The sequence below is a fragment of the Bufo gargarizans genome, chromosome 10 (genome assembly GCF_014858855.1).
Source record: "Bufo gargarizans isolate SCDJY-AF-19 chromosome 10, ASM1485885v1, whole genome shotgun sequence".
NCBI classification, from domain to species: domain Eukaryota; kingdom Metazoa; phylum Chordata; class Amphibia; order Anura; family Bufonidae; genus Bufo; species Bufo gargarizans.
The window spans coordinates 118,031,784-118,050,765 of NC_058089.1; the positions used below are offsets into that span (position 1 = coordinate 118,031,784).

Sequence of the window (18,982 nt, forward strand, 5' to 3'; positions counted from 1 at the left end):
AGGCCGCAGCATCGTCTATCAGTGGGCCACTGGTCAAAGGAGGACATGACACCCCAAGACTAGGCATCTCTAGTATCGTTTATTCTTTGCATACTGTGATTGAAAGTGAATCCTGTGTAATTGCATTTATACTTCACTGCAAAAATGCTTCCATTTTATTTTCTTTGAGCGATGTACTCTTGTGTATACCCAGGCTCACTTCTGTCCATTTCATATTCCATTACACTCTTCATCGGGGCTCTGTTCCATGCATCTCTTCTCCTTCCGCATCTCTCACATTTCTCGTTAATATCCATCTGGCAGGCGAGCGGAGGTGTTGTAAATCACAGGACGTGTCTGCATGAAATCTCTTAAGTGAAGTGGAATTTGATAGAAATTATCCCTCAAGCCGTGAAGATTAAGCAGAGTTTTCTGAGCAATTGTCATTACAGTTGTAACGACGGTTCCGCAGGTTCGGCTAATGGGATCGCCGCACACTAAACGCTTTTTCATTTTCTGGAGTGAAAGTTGTCACCGTTGTCCTTCTGAGCTGCAAAAATTCTCATTGTCACCTACAGATTAGCATCTACCTATAGGTTAAAGAAATGTGTTGTGGAGGTCAAAGGGGTTCTCAAGGATTAGAAAAAGATGGCTGCTTTCTTCCAAAAACAGCACCACTCCTGTCCACAAGCCAGAGCTGCAATACCAGACACAGCCCATGCACAGGTGTGGTGCTGCTTTTAGAAGAGCATCCGTTTTTTTCTAGTCCTGGAGAACAGTGTTAAAGACTAGTAAAGCCGACTGTCCAATACTGGTGCCAAGCATGCATGTGTAGTGAATGGGGAGAAAGCTGCTGCCAGACATCCCTTGCAGAGGCTTATCTCCCTGTGAACAATAAGATCAGGCATGTTGACATCCAACTATCCAAATCTGCCTTTAAGGTATAGTTGGGAGTAGTGATGGACGAACATAAGCCAGGACAATTCGCGAACCGCGCATTCGCGGCGGACCCCATTGACTTTAATGGCAGGCGAACCTGAAAAACATTTAGGTCATATTTTCAGCTACCAAATACTTACTAGAACTGCACAAATAGTCCCACAACATGGACAGTGACATAATAGAGGGGGATCAATGGCAAAAAATTCCCACAAAAAATATGTATTTTAACCACTTCAGCCCCGCTAGCTGAAACCCCCTTCATGACCAGAGCACTTTTTACACTTCGGCACTACACTACTTTCACCGTTTATCGCTCGGTAATGCAACTTACCACCCAAATGAATTTTACCTCCTTTTCTTCTCACTAATAGAGCTTTCATTGGGTGGTATTTTATTGCTGCTGACATTTTAACTTTTTTTGTTATTAATCGAAATGTAACGATTTTTTTGCAAAAAAATGTCATTTTTCACTTTCAGCTGTAAAATTTTGCAAAAAAAACGACATCCATATATAAATTTTTCGCTAACTTTATAGTTCTACATGTCTTTGATAAAAAAAAAAATGTTTGGGCAAAAAAAAAAATGGTTTGGGTAAAAGTTATAGTGTTTACAAACTATGGTACAAAAATGTGAATTTCCGCTTTTTGAAGCAGCTCTGACTTTCTGAGCACCTGTCATGATTCCTGAGGTTCTACAATGCCCAGACAGTAGAAAAACCCCACAAATGACCCCATTTCGGAAAGTAAACACCCTAAGGTATTCGCTGATGGGCATAGTGAGTTCATAGAACTTTTTATTTTTTGTCACAAGTTAGCGGAAAATGATGATGATTTTTTATTTTTATTTTTTTCTTACAAAGTCTCATATTCCACTAACTTGCGACAAAAAATAAAAAATTCTAGGAACTCGCCATGCCCCTCACGGAATACCTTGGGGTGTCTTCTTTCCAAAATGGGGTCACTTGTGGGGTAGTTATACTGCCCTGGCAATTTAGGGGCCCTAATGTGTGAGAAGAACTTTGCAATCGAAATGTGTAAAAAATGACCGGTGAAATCCGAAAGGTGCACTTTGGAATATGTGCCCCTTTGCCCACCTTGGCTGCAAAAAAGTGTCACACATCTGGTATCGCCGTACTCAGGAGAAGTTGGGGAATGTGTTTTGGGGTGTCATTTTACATATACCCATGCTGGGTGAGAAAAATATCTTGGTCAAATGCCAACTTTGTATAAAAAAATTGGAAAAGTTGTCTTTTGCCAAGATATTTCTCTCACCCAGCATGGGTATATGTAAAATGACACCCCAAAACACATTCCCCAACTTCTCCTGAGTACGGTGATACCACATGTGTGACACTTTTTTGCAGCCAAGGTGGGCAAAGGGGCACATATTCCAAAGTGCATCTTTCGGATTTCACAGGCCATTTTTTACAGATTTTGATTGCAAGGTACTTCTTACACATTTGGGCCCCTAAATTGCCAGGGCAGTATAACTACGCCACAAGTGACCCCATTTTGGAAAGAAGACACCCCAAGGTATTCCGTGAGGGGCATGGCGAGTTCCTAGAATTTTTTATTTTTTGTCGCAAGTTAGTGGAATATGAGACTTTGTAAGGAAAAAAGAAAAAAAAAAGAAAAATCATCATTTTCCGCTAACTTGTGACAAAAAATAAAAAATTCTAGGAACTCGCCGTGCCCCTCACGGAATACCTTGGGGTGTCTTCTTTCCAAAATGGGGTCACTTGTGGCGTAGTTATACTGCCCTGGCAATTTAGGGGCCCAAATGTGTAAGAAGTACCTTGCAATCAAAATCTGTAAAAAATGGCCTGTGAAATCCGAAAGATGCACTTTGGAATATGTGCCCCTTTGCCCACCTTGGCTGCAAAAAAGTGTCACACATGTGGTATCACCGTACTCAGGAGAAGTTGGGGAATGTGTTTTGGGGTGTCATTTTACATATACCCATGCTGGGTGAGAGAAATATCTTGGCAAAAGATAACTTTTCCCATTTTTTTTATACAAAGTTGGCATTTGACCAAGATATTTTTCTCACCCAGCATGGGTATATGTAAAATGACACCCCAAAACACATTCCCCAACTTCTCCTGAGTACGGCGATACCACATGTGTGACACTTTTTTGCAGCCTAGATGCGCAAAGGGGCCCAAATTCCTTTTAGGAGGGCATTTTTAGACATTTGGATCCCAGACTTCTTCTCACACTTTCGGGCCCCTAAAAAGCCAGGGCAGTATAAATACCCCACATGTGACCCCACTTTGGAAAGACGACACCCCAAGGTATTCAATGAGGGGCCTGGCGAGTTCCTAGAAATTTTTATTTTTTTGCATAAGTTAGCGGATATTGATTTTTTTTGTTTTTTTCTCACAAAGTCTCACTTTCCGCTAACTTAGGACAAAAATTTCAATCTTTCATGGACTCAATATGCCCCTCACGGAATACCTTGGGGTGTCTTCTTTCCGAAATGGGGTCACATGTGGGGTATTTATACTGCCCTGGCTTTTTAGGGGCCCTAAAGCGTGAGAAGAAGTCTGGAATATAAATGTCTAAAAATGTTTACGCATTTGGATTTCGTGATGGGCATAGTGAGTTCATGTGAGATTTTATTTTTTGACACAAGTTAGTGGAATATGAGACTTAGTAAGAAAAAAATAAAATAAAATTTCCGCTAACTTGGGCCAAAAAAATGTCTGAATGGAGCCTTACAGGGGGGGTGATCAATGACAGGGGGGTGATCAATGACAGGGGGGTGATCACCCATATAGACTCCCTGATCACCCCCCTGTCATTGATCACCCCCCTGGTAAGGCTCCATTCAGACGTCCGTATAATTTTTACGGATCCATGGATCGGATCCGCAAAACACATGCGGACGTCTGAATGGAGCCTTACAGGGGGGTGATCAATGACAGGGGGGTGATCACCCATATAGACTCCCTGATCACCCCCCTGTCACTGATCACCCCCCCTGTAAGGCTCCATTCAGACGTCCGCATGATTTTTACGGATCCATGGATACATGGATCGGATCCACAAAACACATGCGGACGTCTGAATGGAGCCTTACAGGGGGGTGATCAATGACAGGGGGTGATCAGGGTGATCACCCCCCTGTCACTGATCACCCCCCCTGTAAGGCTCCATTCAGACGTCCGCATGATTTTTACGGATCCATGGATACATGGATCGGATCCACAGAACACATGCGGACGTCTGAATGGAGCCTTACAGGGGGGTGATCAATGACAGGGGGTGATCAGGGTGATCCCCCCCTGTCACTGATCACCCCCCCTGTAAGGCTCCATTCAGACGTCCGCATGATTTTTACGGATCCATGGATACATGGATCGGATCCACAAAACACATGCGGACGTCTGAATGGAGCCTTACAGGGGGGTGATCAATGACAGGGGGTGATCAGGGAGTGTATATGGGTGATCACCCGCCTGTCATTGATCACCCCCCTGTAAGGCTCCATTCAGACGTCCGCATGTGTTTTGCGGATCCGATCCATGTATCCATGGATCCGTAAAAATCATGCGGACGTCTGAATGGAGCCTTACAGGGGGGGTGATCAGTGACAGGGGGGTGATCAATGACAGGGGGGTGATCAATGACAGGGGGTGATCAGGGAGTGTATATGGGTGATCACCCGCCTGTCATTGATCACCCCCCTGTAAGGCTCCATTCAGACGTCCGCATGTGTTTTGCGGATCCGATCCATGTATCCATGGATCCGTAAAAATCATGCGGACGTCTGAATGGAGCCTTACAGGGGGGGTGATCAGTGACAGGGGGGTGATCAATGACAGGGTGGTTATCAATGACAGGGGGTGATCAGGGAGTGTATATGGGTGATCACCCGCCTGTCATTGATCACCCCCCTGTAAGGCTCCATTCAGACGTCCGTATGCGTTTTGCGGATCCGATCCATGTATCCGTGGATCCGTAAAAATCATACGGACGTCTGAACGGAGCCTGACAGGGGGGTGATCAATGACAGGGGGGTGATCAGGGAGTTTATATGGGGTGATTATGGGTGATCAGGGGTTCATAAAGGGTTAATAAGTGACGGGGGGGGGGTGTAGTGTAGTGTAGTGTTTGGTGCGACTTTACTGACCTACCTGTGTCCTCTGGTGGTCGATCCTAACAAAAGGGACCACCAGAGGACCAGGTAGGAGGTATATTAGACGCTGTTATGAAAACAGCGTCTAATATACCTGTTAGGGGTTAAAAAATTCGAATCTCGCGAGATGACGCGTATATGCGTCCAGGAGGAGTAAAGCAACCACCTCCCGGACGCATATCTGCGTACAGCGGTCGGGAGGTGGTTAATGAGGGGCCATTTTTATGCGTCTTAAAGGGAAACTCTCAAAAATGTGCCCTGCTGGAACCTAGAAATTTTTTATTTTAGGCCACGGGAGTACAGGCCCCAAAAATTATGCATTCACCTGACAGAAAAGAACAAGTGATTATGTTGTTGGAGGTACATTAGGTGGTCACTTGATAAAAATTTTAGAGTAGGCCACCAGAGTACAGGCCCCAAACATTAGGCATTCACCGGACAGAAAAGAACTTGTGATGATGTGGCTGGAGGTACATTAGGCGGTCACTGGATAAAAATTTTACTGTAGGCCAGTACAGGCCCCAAAAATTAGGGATTCACCTGACAGAAAAGACCTTTTATGCCACTGTATATACATAAAACAAGGACCATTCTTTGTTCTGGTTGGTGGCAGATATGTGTGGGCTGGCATGAGGAAATTCAATTACACCTGGTCGTCACAGGAGTTGAATTCCTACGAGATCCATGCCTCATTAATTTTTTGAAATGTGTGGTAGTCCACACTGTCGTGAGCTAGGCTTATGGGTCACGAATCCCCCTGCTGCGCTGAACGTCCTTTCGGACAGGACACTTGATGAAGGGGAAGCCAAGAGTTCCATGGCAAATTGTGCCAGCTCTCGCCACAGGTCAAGCCTGCATGTCCAGTAGTCCAGGGGTTCCTCGCTTCTCAGATCGTCCACATCGGCCGTTAACCCGATGTAGTCGGACACCTGTCGGTCTAGGTTGGATTGGGAGGGCGGCTCTCAATGGGTTGGGTAAAAGAATGATCTCGTATCCGAAGTGACCAACACATCTTGAAACCGCCCTCTTCTTGCAGGCGCGGTAGGATTGGTACCCGCACCTTTTTCGCTGTGGGTGGAAATTCCTCTGCCAGCGCCCGCAACAGCAGAATGCAACATCTCTCGCAGCAAGGCCTGAAAATGCTGCATTCTGACAGCCCTCTGTGATGCTGGTAATATGTCTGCCATTGTGTGTTTGTACGTTGCCACCCAGTACTGGTCCTTGCCCTTTATGCTTTTTATACAGGGGCCCCTCTTCAAACACTGGAGCATGAAGGCCCCCATTTGCACTAAATTGGAAGTGTTGGAGCGCCCTGGCTCCTGCTCATCGCCCAGGAGAATGTTGTCCTCCGTCTCCTTCCCCCAGCCACGGTCAACACCAGGGGTCCCAGAAAAGTTTAAAGTCCCCCTCCCAAGCCTGCTCTTCTTGCTCCTCCTCCTCCCCCCAGCCACCATCCTTCTCTGACTCCTCTTCAGACTCCTGCTGATTTGTCTCAGATGGAGTAGCCTCCCCTGGGAATTTATTCAGCATTAAGACTTCCTCATCTTCCAGCTCCTACTCCTCGACGGCTTGATCAATGACATGATGCAATGCATGCTCCAGAAAGAAGGCGTAAGGTACGATGTCCCTGATTGCGCCCTGGCTGCGACTGACCAGTTTGGTGATCTGCTTTTGTGAAAGCAGGTATATCAAACCCCTTAATCAGTATTTTGTGAAAGCAGGTATATTGCACCCCTCAATAAGTATTTTGCAAAAGCAGGTATATAGAACCCCTTAATCAATATTTGGTGGAAGCAGGTATATCGCACCCCTCAATCTGTATTTTGTGGAAGCAGGTATATCAAACCTCTTAATCAGTATTTTGTGGAAGCAGATATATCGCACCCCTCAATCAGTATTTTGTAGAATCAGGTATATAGAACCCCTTAATCAATATTTGTTGGAAGCAGGTATATCGCACCCCTCAATCTGTATTTTGTGGAAGCAGGGATATTAAACCCCTTAATAAGTATTTTGTGGAGGCAGGTGTATCGCAGGCCTCAATCAATATTTGGTGGAAGCAGGTATATCAATCCCCTTAATCAATATTTGGCGGAAGCAGGTGTATCGCAGGCCTCAATCAATATTTGGTGGAAGCAGGTATATCAATCCCCTTAATCAGTATTTTGTGGAAGCAGGTATATTACACCCCTCAATCAGTATTTTGTGGAAGCAGGTATATAGAACCCCTCAATCAGAATTTTGTGGAAGCAGGGATATCAAACCCCTTAATCAGTATTTTGTGGAATCAATTATATAGAACCCCTCAATCAGTATTTTGTGGAAGCAGTTATATAGAACCCCATAATTAATATTTGGTGGAAGCAGGTATATCGCACCCCTTAATCAGTATTTTGTGGAAGCAGGTATATAGAACCCCTTAATCAATATTTGGTGGAAGCAGGTATATCGTACCCCTCGATCAGTATTTTATGGAAGCAGGTATATCAAACCCCTTAATCAGTATTTTGTGGAAGCAGGTATATCGCACCCCTCAATCAGAATTTGGTGGAAGCAGGGATATCAAACCCCTTAATAAGTATTTTGTGGAAGCAGGTATATTGCACCCCTCAATCCGTTTTTTGGGGAGCAACAGGTATATCACACCCGTTGCAAATAGTTGTTCCAATAGCGCTTGTTCCTCTATATGCCTGCGGTATTGCAGCACAACCGCACACAAATGCTGCACAATACAAATGCACTATATACTTTCTATGTTAGAAAGTATATTATAGGTATATCACATCCCCTCAATTAGTTTTTTTGGGGGCAACAGGTATATCACACGAGTTGCAATTAGTTATTTCAATAGCGTTTGTCCCTCTATTTAGCTGCTGTATTGCAGCAGAACCGCACACAACTGCTGCACAATACAAATGCACTATAATATACTGTACTTTCTATGTTAGAAAGTATATTATAAGTATATTACACAATTATATTACACATCGATAACACACCTATACCAGTCCTTAAAAGGACTTTTGTGGTCCTATTAGCTAGTGTTTGGTGTCCCTAACAGCCTGTCCCTGCTCCACAAAGCAACCTCTCCCTACACTGGCAAAACACAGAATGTAAAATGGCTGCCAGATCAGGTTTTGTTATCGGGTGGGGGTGTGTCCATTTGCTGAAATGTCTCAATTGGCTGTCCTGTCCCACCTGATGGATGTGTCATGGGTTAAAGTTCGGCGCAATGCAAAAGAATATGGCGCATGCGAACATTGCCATATGAAAAAAGTATGATAGGAATAGCTCACTCCTGTGCAAAAATAGAAGCCAGGTGCTCTAGACCAGAAGAACTGTATCACCCATACAGATAAAGATAAAATAGTGTAAATGAATTGGACTGGCACTCTGTATGTGTAGAAAAATACGGAAGATAGGACTAAAATACCATGAAAGTGATCACACAATTTAATTAATAAAATACATATAAAATACACATAAATAAATATAGTAAAACACAAAATATTAATAGCAACACTCATATAAGTTATTCCATTTGATATTCATATATAAAAGAATGTCCTCAAATATCAGTACCCCAATGATGTTAGGTTCTGATACATTCAAAAATATTTTAGAATGTTTCTGCGTAGAATTCCGTGAATATAAAACCAAGATGCAGAATATTATCCTTTCTTTCAGAAGTGTCTATATAATAGGGGTAAAATATCACTTGGTTCTATGACTGTATATTCTATCTCCGGTTTCAAAGAGTTTCAGTCACAGTTTCTTTCAAATAAAGTGCTGTGTGCTTCGAGGTAAGAAAAAAATAGGTCTTACCTTAGCTCAAATGGTAGTTTGGAATAAAAATAACTCACATATGTTTAGCTCCGATTGTAAACGCGGTCTCGCGTATGGTGAAGCTGGACGCCAAGGTAGTGCGGTCTATGGCGTGCTGCTGACTTGGTGTGTATCAGATTGCCTGCTTACAGAATGCGTCGCGTCTCACGTGGTATACGGCGTAGCTCTAGTCCGAGATTGCCGTGGAGTATCGCGGGAGCTGGCAAGTATAGAGATACTCCACGGCAATCTCGGACTAGAGCTACGCCGTATACCACGTGAGACGCGACGCATTCTGTAAGCAGGCAATCTGATACACACCAAGTCAGCAGCTCGCCATAGACCGCACTACCTTGGCGTCCAGCTTCACCATACGCGAGACCGCGTTTACAATCGGAGCTAAACATATGTGAGTTATTTTTATTCCAAACTACCATTTGAGCTAAGGTAAGACCTATTTTTTTCTTACCTCGAAGCACACAGCACTTTATTTGAAAGAAACTGTGACTGAAACTCTTTGAAACCGGAGATAGAATATACAGTCATAGAACCAAGTGATATTTTACCCCTATTATATAGACACTTCTGAAAGAAAGGATAATATTCTGATCTTGGTTTTATATTCACGGAATTCTACGCAGAAACATTCTAAAATATTTTTGAATGTATCAGAACCTAACATCATTGGGGTATTGATATTTGAGGACATTCTTTTATATATGAATATCAAATGGAATAACTTATATGAGTGTTGCTATTAATATTTTGTGTTTTACTATATTTATTTATGTGTATTTTATATGTATTTTATTAATTAAATTGTGTGATCACTTTTATGGTATTTTAGTCCTATCTTCCGTATTTTTCTACACATACAGAGTGCCAGAACATTGCCATATGTTCGCATGTTCGGCAAATCGCGAACGCCCAAAGTTTGCCGTGAAACGACCGCCGGGCGAACCACAAGGCCATCTCTAGTTGGGAGGGCACCATATACACTCCTGCCAAAAATTAGGGGTATGACCTTCTCAAAGGGGTGGAAAAAAATCTCTAAATTGCCAAAAATTGTAGGCGCAGGCATAGGAAACACCAAGCAGCCCAGTTCAGGGTCCCCTGCTGCCCATGGATTCTGTGTATAAACAGTGGATGCTGTCGCCATCACGTCAATGGCAATCAAGATGGCAGTAGTCATATAATTTACTCATGTGACACTAGTGCCTCGTAAGACATCCAGACAGTGATCCATTCCTACCATTCTGACCACCAATTAAGCTTGGGTTTTCCCTAGGATATGCTATCAATCTATTATCATAGGGGGTACTACCCCTGCACTCTTTCATTCATGGAAGTTACATATCCTAGTGATATACCATCACTTCATAAGTAGAGCATACCCCTTTAACTTCTGTCTTCTTCTTTCCAAAGCCAAAGATAATTAATGCCAATCTGTAGAACACACTTAAAGAGGTAGTCGCCAGATCCAGGTGGCTCGGATGGATATGGCGGCCACAGGGGGTCGGGACTACAGAAACAGTTAAGCGTGCTGTGCTACCCTAATTCCATAGCTCCCACTCGCTTGTATGGGAGTTACGAAAACCATTGTAAGTCAGCCTCTGACCACGGAAGACAGAAGTAAGGCCCCATTCTAGAGATTGATGTGGGTCCATGAGGTGAGAAGTATCAGACATCTATAGCATATGTGGATAAGGAACCCAACAAAATAAGACATATACCAATGAAGTTGAGAAGGAAGATCCAGCACCCACACTTTATTTCGTCATTGCTAGTGTGACACAGTGAGGGGTTGTATCTGGCAAGGCAGGTATTTTCCTCCCAGCATGTGCGGTTAGGCTGGTTTCCAGTGCCAGTCCAGGTTTTGGCAGCACCTGGCTGTCCTTAAATTGGCAGCTGGGCTCAGCAGAGATGTCTCTGTTTTTGGGATCTGAGACTTTGTGCCGTTATGGAGGGCTGAGAGACGCATGCTGGGGAAACAGGCCCCCTAAAGCCTGCTGTGGACTACTGGAGGCAGAACTGTTATATGAACTTTCCATTGTATGTGAATTAACACCAATTGCCTCAAGTGTGAATAAACGTTGACGTTTTGAGTTAAGAACTTGTATTTTGCCTCTGTACTGCACCCTCTTACCCTATCTACCAGAGCGAAACCCCACACTAGATTATGCAAACAACTGGGCCACCATTATAGATGCTACATGATGCTCCATTTCTAATGCATTCATTTGATATTTGTTGAATAATATTATATTTCTCTCTTGTTTTAAAAAGGAAAAATGGGGCTGACCTCGTGTCTGACCGATGAATTTCTGTGTAGCAATGGCAAATGTATCCCGAACACCTGGAGGTGCAATGCTGTAGATGAATGCGGAGATAACTCAGATGAACAAAATTGTACAAATCCCTCTACCGAGATACGGACCAGCTTATGCCCTGTGGGAACGTTCCCCTGCACCTTGGCTCACTCCACACAATGCATGTCTAATGAACTGAGGTGTAATTCAGTAAAAGACTGCATGACCGGCACTGATGAAGAGAACTGTCCCGATCTTAAGTGTGGAGGAAAGCTCGGCAACTTCTACGGCTCATTTGCTTCACCAGACTTTTTCCGCCCAGATCACAGCCGGTCAGATCTTCGCTGTGTTTGGTACATAGACACTCAAGACAATCGCCATGTCATTCTTCAGATCGACATGCTTTTGGGCTACAGCGACTATGTGAAAGTGTATGAAGGAATCGGCGAGAGGAGCGATAAACTCTTGCAAACCCTCTCGTTCCGCAATAATCGGCACACGGTCAGTGCCGAGTCTGCCAATGGCCAGCTCACCTTGACCTACCACGCACGGCCGAAAAGCATGGGTCATGGTTTTAACGCCACTTACCAGGTCAAAGGTTACTGCTTGCCATGGGAGCAGCCCTGTGGAGTTGATGACATTTGTTACTCAGAACGCCAGACTTGTGATGGTTATTGGCACTGCCCCAACGGCAAAGACGAAGAGAACTGTAAACCTTGTCAAAGTAACGAGTATCCCTGCGAGGGAGGAAGCGGCCTGTGCTACTCTTACCTTGACCGTTGCAATAACCAGAAGAACTGCCCAGATGGCTCTGATGAAAAAAACTGCTTCACGTGCCAGCCAGGGAATTTTCACTGTGGAACCAATTTGTGTATCTTTGAAACATGGCGGTGCGATGGCCAAGAAGATTGCCAGGACGGGAGCGATGAACAGAACTGCCTGGTGATTGTACCTAGGAAGGTCATCACAGCTGCTCTGATTGGCAGCTTGGTGTGCGGTCTACTCTTGGTCATCGCCTTGGGCTGCGCCTTCAAACTGTATTCTCTTAGAAGCCGGGAGTACAGGTGCGACTTTTCATACTTCAACCTTAAAGGCTATGGACACTTTTGGGGAAATTTTGATTGCATATTACAAATTTTGGGTTAAAATAATTTTATTTGCTCTTTCTGCAGTTATTGTGATACATGTGATTAAAAGTCAGTCTATTTGCAGACTGTCCCTCCTGAGCTCCATGAGCTGACTGCTCATGCCTTATCTCTGATCTCCTGACCTCACAAACACTCATTATAAACGCTTATCAAAGTGATAAGAATATGGCTTAAATGAGTGTTAATGAGGTCAGGAAATCAGAGATAAGGCTTCATATGAGCTCTACAAATAGACTGCTTTTTAACCGCATGCATAAGAAAAACTGCCCAAAAATTTTAATAAACCCCAATTCCAAAAATTTGTTTTTAGCTCATAGCAATCATAAAAACTGGCCCAAAATGGATTGTCCTGGACTTTGATATTGACGGATTATCCGTAAGAAATGTCGTTAAAATTAGATCTGTGGGAGTCTGACTTTTGGTATCCTGACTGATTACCAGTTTGAAGGAGCCAAACCCGCATCAATCTGATTGAAAGGGGTTGTCTAGGATTTTAATATTGATGGTCTATCCTCACAATAGGCCATCGGTATCGAATTGGCAGGGGTCTGACAACTTGCACCCCTGGTGATCAGCTGGTTCATGGTAGCTCAGTCCATGGTCTTGTCGACAAAGTTGGTAACACTTCTCCCATTCTGGAGCCAGAACTACAAGACGTCAGCCAATACTCGACTCTACCATTGATCTGATATTGATGGCCAACTTGGCTGGACCGTAAAGGGAAGCTTACTTACCTTCTTCCTGGCACTGACTACCCGCTCCTTCCTCTCCCAGGATGCCATGCTCATCTGGGCATCCTCTCTGTAAACGCCCAGTTTGCCATTGGCCGCGGGGGTGACCAACTACCTTAATGCGATAGCAAATGATGCAAGGTGATTCGTTCTCCGCTGCGGCCACTGATTGGCTGCAGGCAGTGTCAAACCAGATTTTTACAGTGAAGTTGCCCAGCAGAGCAGCCCAGGCCTGGAAGAGAAGGAGCGGGGAGCCAGAATCAGGAACTAAGCCTACCTTTACATGTCCGTCCGTTCTTTCACAACCCCTTTAGGGTTGTTATACATAAGCTTATATGACTTGTTTAAATGCATTCTTTCTTAATTCTTTTTTTTCAGGGCATTCGAAACACAAATGACCCGCTTAGAGGCGGAGTTCGTGAGACGTGAGGCTCCTCCTTCTTATGGGCAGCTCATTGCACAGGGACTCATTCCTCCTGTGGAAGACTTTCCAGCCGTCAGTGACTCTCAAGTAAATATGTTTAGTGAGCAGCAGATTAAAATATATTGCGATGTGGAGAATGGAGACAAGTGGAAGGTCATGCACTGATGATAAAAGGAGCAGCTTCTTCAGCAGCACAGAGTATTTTAGCTGAGGAATGTGTTAAAGGGGTTGTCCAGAATCAGAAAAACATGGCTGCTTTCTTCCAAAAACAGCACCATACCTGTCCACAGGTTGTGGGTGGTATTACAGCTCAGGTAAATTCACTTCAGTGGAGCTGAGCAGTCATACCAGACAAAACCCATGGGCAAGTGTAGTATTGCTTCTACAAGAAAGCAGCTATGTTTTTCTAATCCTAGACAACCCCTTTAAAGGAGTTTCCCATCTTTGTGGCGTTTCGGCACCCTCCAGAAGGAACCTTACTTACCTGTTCTCCGCCGCTGGGTCCCTGCTTCTGTACTTCCCCGCTGCTGTTGCAGTGCTCTGGTTTGATTTGACATTAGATGCATCCAATCACTGGCTGCAGCGGTTACGCTTCCCCCTTCATCATGTGACCCATTGTCGTAACACTATGGGGACGCGTCACTGCTGCAGTGGCTGTCAAACCGGATGTTGATGTGAGAGGACCAGAGCTCTGCAGTGGCAGTGCAAAGAAGCCAGAAACCCTGTGGCGGGAAGTAGGTAAGTAAATTTTACTCTGCATGTCTCGGAGGTTGCTCAAAAGACTCTCAAAGATGGAAAACGCTTTTAAAGGGGTTATCCAAAGTATAGCCCCTCATATAGAATATACTTACCCCGCACCCACGTCGCTAATGATCCCCACACGGCCACTGCTGCATCTCCCATTGCCCGGATCAAAACATCCGGCGATGGTGGGAGCAGCAGCCTATAGCAGGCCACGACGGGGACGAATCTCCTTAGCGTCACCAGCGATGCTCGGGAGGCTTGTAACCTGCCCACTAATGATTAACAGCCATCCACTTTTCACTATCTACACAATGGGCCAGATTTATCATTAGCTCAAGTCAGAATAATAGAGTGAAAAAGTCGCAAATTTTTGCGCAATCACTAAAACTGCGCAAAAATTTGCGACTTTTTCCTGCTCTGCACTATGCTCGCCAGTTTTCTGAAAGTGGGCGTGTTTTCTTATGTAAATAAATCTCTAGACAGATTTACTATTGAGACTATTTAAAAAGTCGCTAAAAAGTCGCAAAAAATTGCGCAATTTCACTCCAGTGAGGACCATGCTTATCTTATGAGACTTTTTAATAGAACATGCGACTTTTTCGTAAAGACGTGTGACTTTTTCGTAAAGATGTGCGACTTTTTCGTAAAGATGTGCGACTTTTGTAAAGCTGCTTACTGACGGATAAACTGCTACCGTCAAACCACATTTATTACAGTCTTAAAGGGCCGATCATAAATCTGACTTGGCTAAAACTGACTTTAGCCATATGTGAAAGTGGAGTGAGCGGTCAGAGTAATGATAAATCTGGCCCAATATGTTTTCCAGGTGTCGATGCTACAGAACATTCGTACAGCAATGCGTCGACAGATGAGGCGACATTCGTCACGAAGGGCTTCCTCCAGAAGACGTTTGGGGAGACTTTGGAACAGATTATTCCATCGTCCACGTGCAAGAGGGCAAATCCCTCTCCTGACCTCATCCCTCCTTTCTCAGACTCGGTACGGGGAAGCAGATTCCGGCAGAAGTGAAGACACCTGGCCGAGCCCGCTAACCCCTCCAGAAACATCAAATACACAGACTCAGACTTCCAGTCAAGAGGGAGAAAGTCTTGATTTGGTCGACAACCATTTGCATCCCGACCCTGGAGGTGCGGAGCAGCTTCCGTCAAATGTCCTGCTACAGACTTGCTCTGAAGAACACATACCCCTGGAGACTGAATTGTCTTCTGCATTGTCAGACTCTGAAAATCCTTGCCACAGTTATTTTAATCCAGCCATAAGGGAAGAGCCAGGACTAACTCCCGGAGAGACGTCTTCGGCTGAACTCTTGGACGCTTTTTATTCTGTGCCTGTATCGGAAAGGACTTCTGCTGGTCTCAGCAGCGTGACCCATAGCCATAAACAAAACAAGGACCCATTAAAATTGCCTTTAAAAAACTCTGGCCACTTACACAGCTTAAAGAATGTCCAAATTCAGGTGAACGAGCAGTCGCATAGCTGCTTGTCTTCTTGCCATGAAGAGCCTTTGGGGGTGCATAACCATTATCAACACTCAGTGGCAGTGACAACTCTGCAGACCTCGCATCCCCTCTCAGAAAGCAGCAGTAGTGATGACGAATCCTTATTAATTTGCTAATTACATCGGTTCCTATCAGTGGCTTAGGTTTTTGTACTTTTTTGAAAATGAAAAACACCATATTTGAGCTCGAACCATATATTTTTCTAAAATACGTGTCCAAGCCCATGTGAAGATCTTCTGTGTTAGGGCAGTGGTCTCCTACCTGCGGCTCTGGCTATTGTAAAGCCACAACGCCCAACATGGCTGGAGAGTCACATGTTGAGGAGCACTTCTCCTTCATAGAGTCATTGTGTAGAAATGGTACCTTGTGTTTTCCCATTGATTTGGACAGTATATAAGCTTTTAAAACCTCATTAGATGAATGATGATGGTTTTGGCTTTTCACCCTAGGGGTTCCTGATAATTTATGTTGTATGGCACTTGGAAGGAACACAAAATCTGATAAAATAATTAAAATTTACATGAAAAACTCAAGTGAAAGGGAAGAGAAAGGTTTAGTTGCACTGAAATCATTTAGACATGAAAGATTTTAATTGATAACCCACAAGAGGCTAGGACTGGTCAGTGTCATATGAAGGCTTCAAAAAATTTTCGGCTTGCTCGGCCCACAGCTGTTCCTCCCGACTTCTCCATACACATGCCTACTCAGCTTGTATGTGTTTTCAATGGGGAGAGAGGAATAAGTTTCGGCCCGCGCCTTATCTCACCATCTTCCTCGTATTTGGTTCATTTGTTAACAGGTGCCGCTGACTTTAAAGGGGTTGTCTCATCTCAGACAATGGGGGCATATCGCTAGGATATGCCCCGATTGTCTTATAGGTGTGGGTCCTATATATTGGGAACGGACCTCCGCAAGTTGGTGGTCCAGCCAACACCAAGCGCTCTCCCCATAGAGGTGGATGAGAGAGAGCACAAGGTGCATGACGGGCCAATGCTCTCATTCACTTCAATTGGCCGACGGAAATAGCCGAGCCAGCGCTCTGCTATTTTCGGTGACCTCATAGAAAATTAATGGAGGACGGCTGCGCATGCGCAGTGCACCCTCCACCACTTTCAGGGCTCTGTTCTCGGTGTAGATGCAGGTCCCAGCGGTGAAACCCGCACCTATCAGACAATGGGGGCATATCCTAGTGATATGCCCCCATTGTCGGAGATGAGACAACCCCTTTAAGGCCCTGTTCACACGTTCAGGATTTGGGGAGGATTTGCTCATCAGATTTACCACGTTGTACAGTACATCCAATGCATGTGAATGGGGTTTTTGTATCCCTTTTCATGTGCACACAGAAAAAAGTCTGTGTGGCTAAAATTTACCAGAAGAAACAGCATGCTCATTCTTCTCAAGGATTTTGTATGGAAGGGCCAGCGGAATGCAGAAGGGCCAGCGGAATGCAGAAATGCAAGTAACAGCCTCAGACTGCCCAGATCTACAGGTAATAGATGTAGCTGAAAAGAACTCTACTTTTATGGGAACTAAATGTGTTGCACTATATTTTAACCTATTTTACTATATATTTCCAAATGTACCAGATAAGTCCAAAGGGCTAAATATCATTTCCAGAACCACAAGTGTAGGTACCAGGCAGCCGTGACTGAGCAATCTGTAGAGACCCAGATTTTCATTGTAGACACAGGAGACCAGAGCCTAGAGTTGTAAGGGAGTATACTGGATTACCTGTCCAGGAATTGGAGCCACAAATGGATTCCCTGCTGCAAGAAACCCCAAAAAGTATGTCTTTCAGCTTACAATATGGAGTCTGAATTTTAAGGTAGTTTTGCATAAGAGGCATGGTCCTTTATGTGTTCCTCATGGGCGGTGCCTAAGATGTAAATTGGTACTGCATATGCGTATTTAAGGTGTATATCTGTGTACCTGATGATAACTTATTGTTATAATTCTGTTACACTTTTGCATTTTTGGTGCTTTTTATCATGCTTATTAATTTATTTGTCCAAAAACACATTCATGAAAAAATATAGTTTTTTTTTGGTAAGGCTCTAAGTTTACTTATTTCCTTATGCCCTCTATCTGAACCTTCAGTATGGAGAAAAGCTTTGGGTAGAGTTATCTTCTAAATACTAAAGAATATGTCATTATCTAATGACGGCACTTATACGTTGGGGCTATGACCACTACTTTCTTTATTGAGTTCAGTAGGTGTCAGTGTAACACTTGTTTGAACTGGGTCCTCCAGAGAAAGAGACAATCTTTGCAGCCGCTTTTTGCTCTGACAATTTGAGGAGGGTCCTAATTGGAGCAGTCCTAATGTCTTTTAGGGTCCCTGTTAAAGGCCAACAACCTGTGCAGCAATCTGTAGCCCACTACCACTTTAAAAGTAGCTTCCTATTGGTAGATTAAAGGGTTTAACGATTAAGAATATCTATTACCTACACACGGATGCACAACCCACCGATCAGGACAATCTGGGTCTCCTGTTCTCCTGCACATGCATGACTACAGTCTGCGCTTGGCAGTCCCATAGAGAATGAATGGAGTAGCAGGGTGCATGCTCAGCCTGCTGCCCCATCAAGATGAAAACATGGGATCCCCATTCTCGGGATCAGTGGGAGTCCCAGTGCTGTATAGGGGATAACTAGTGATGATCGAGCATGCTCGGCACATGGCGGTATTCGGCAATGCTCGAGTCTCTGCCCCTCACGTTTCTTGGCTGCTATGTAGCCAATAAACGTGCAGGTAAGTACTGCCCTCACTGTAATGCCGTAGCCATGTTGGTTACTGGCATTACATTGATTGGCTGGCCGGAACGCGTTTTCGGGTGCTATATAGCACCTGATGACGCATGTTCGGCTCATTCTTAGTCAGGGAGAGCTGTGCTGAGGAAGGGACAGACAGTGTAGGGAGTGATTTAAGAATATTTTTACCACCAAAACTTTTCAGAGACCCAATAATCCTTTTAAGGACTATTGTGTGTGGCAGCAGCAATCTATATTTTTAGCGCAACCTGTGCTAAATTGCTAAAATTTTACAGACCTAAAATTCCTTCTAAGGACTATTGTGTGTGGCAGCAATATCTATTTTTAGCGCATCCTGCCCTAAATAGCGTACAATAGTTGCGGACAATGATATTAACTGCGCCACATCTCCAGTGTAAAGTGTGCACATCCCAAAAAAATCTGTGACATCCAGTGTACTTTTTCCG

General features: G+C 44.3%; 1 protein-coding gene across 1 annotated transcript in view; it reads left to right on the plus strand.

Annotated features, from left to right (window-relative positions):
- Positions 1-16,878, plus strand: part of LRP3 (LDL receptor related protein 3) — a 53,606-nt gene extending 36,728 nt beyond the window's left edge. Inside the window, exons 5-7 of the mRNA XM_044269840.1 lie at positions 11,173-12,259; positions 13,453-13,585; positions 15,069-16,878. Coding sequence (XP_044125775.1) covers positions 11,173-12,259; positions 13,453-13,585; positions 15,069-15,878 — 2,030 coding nt within the window. The 3' untranslated portion in view covers positions 15,879-16,878. The remainder of the gene's footprint in view (positions 1-11,172; positions 12,260-13,452; positions 13,586-15,068) is intronic.
- Positions 16,879-18,982: the final 2,104 nt, after the last annotated feature.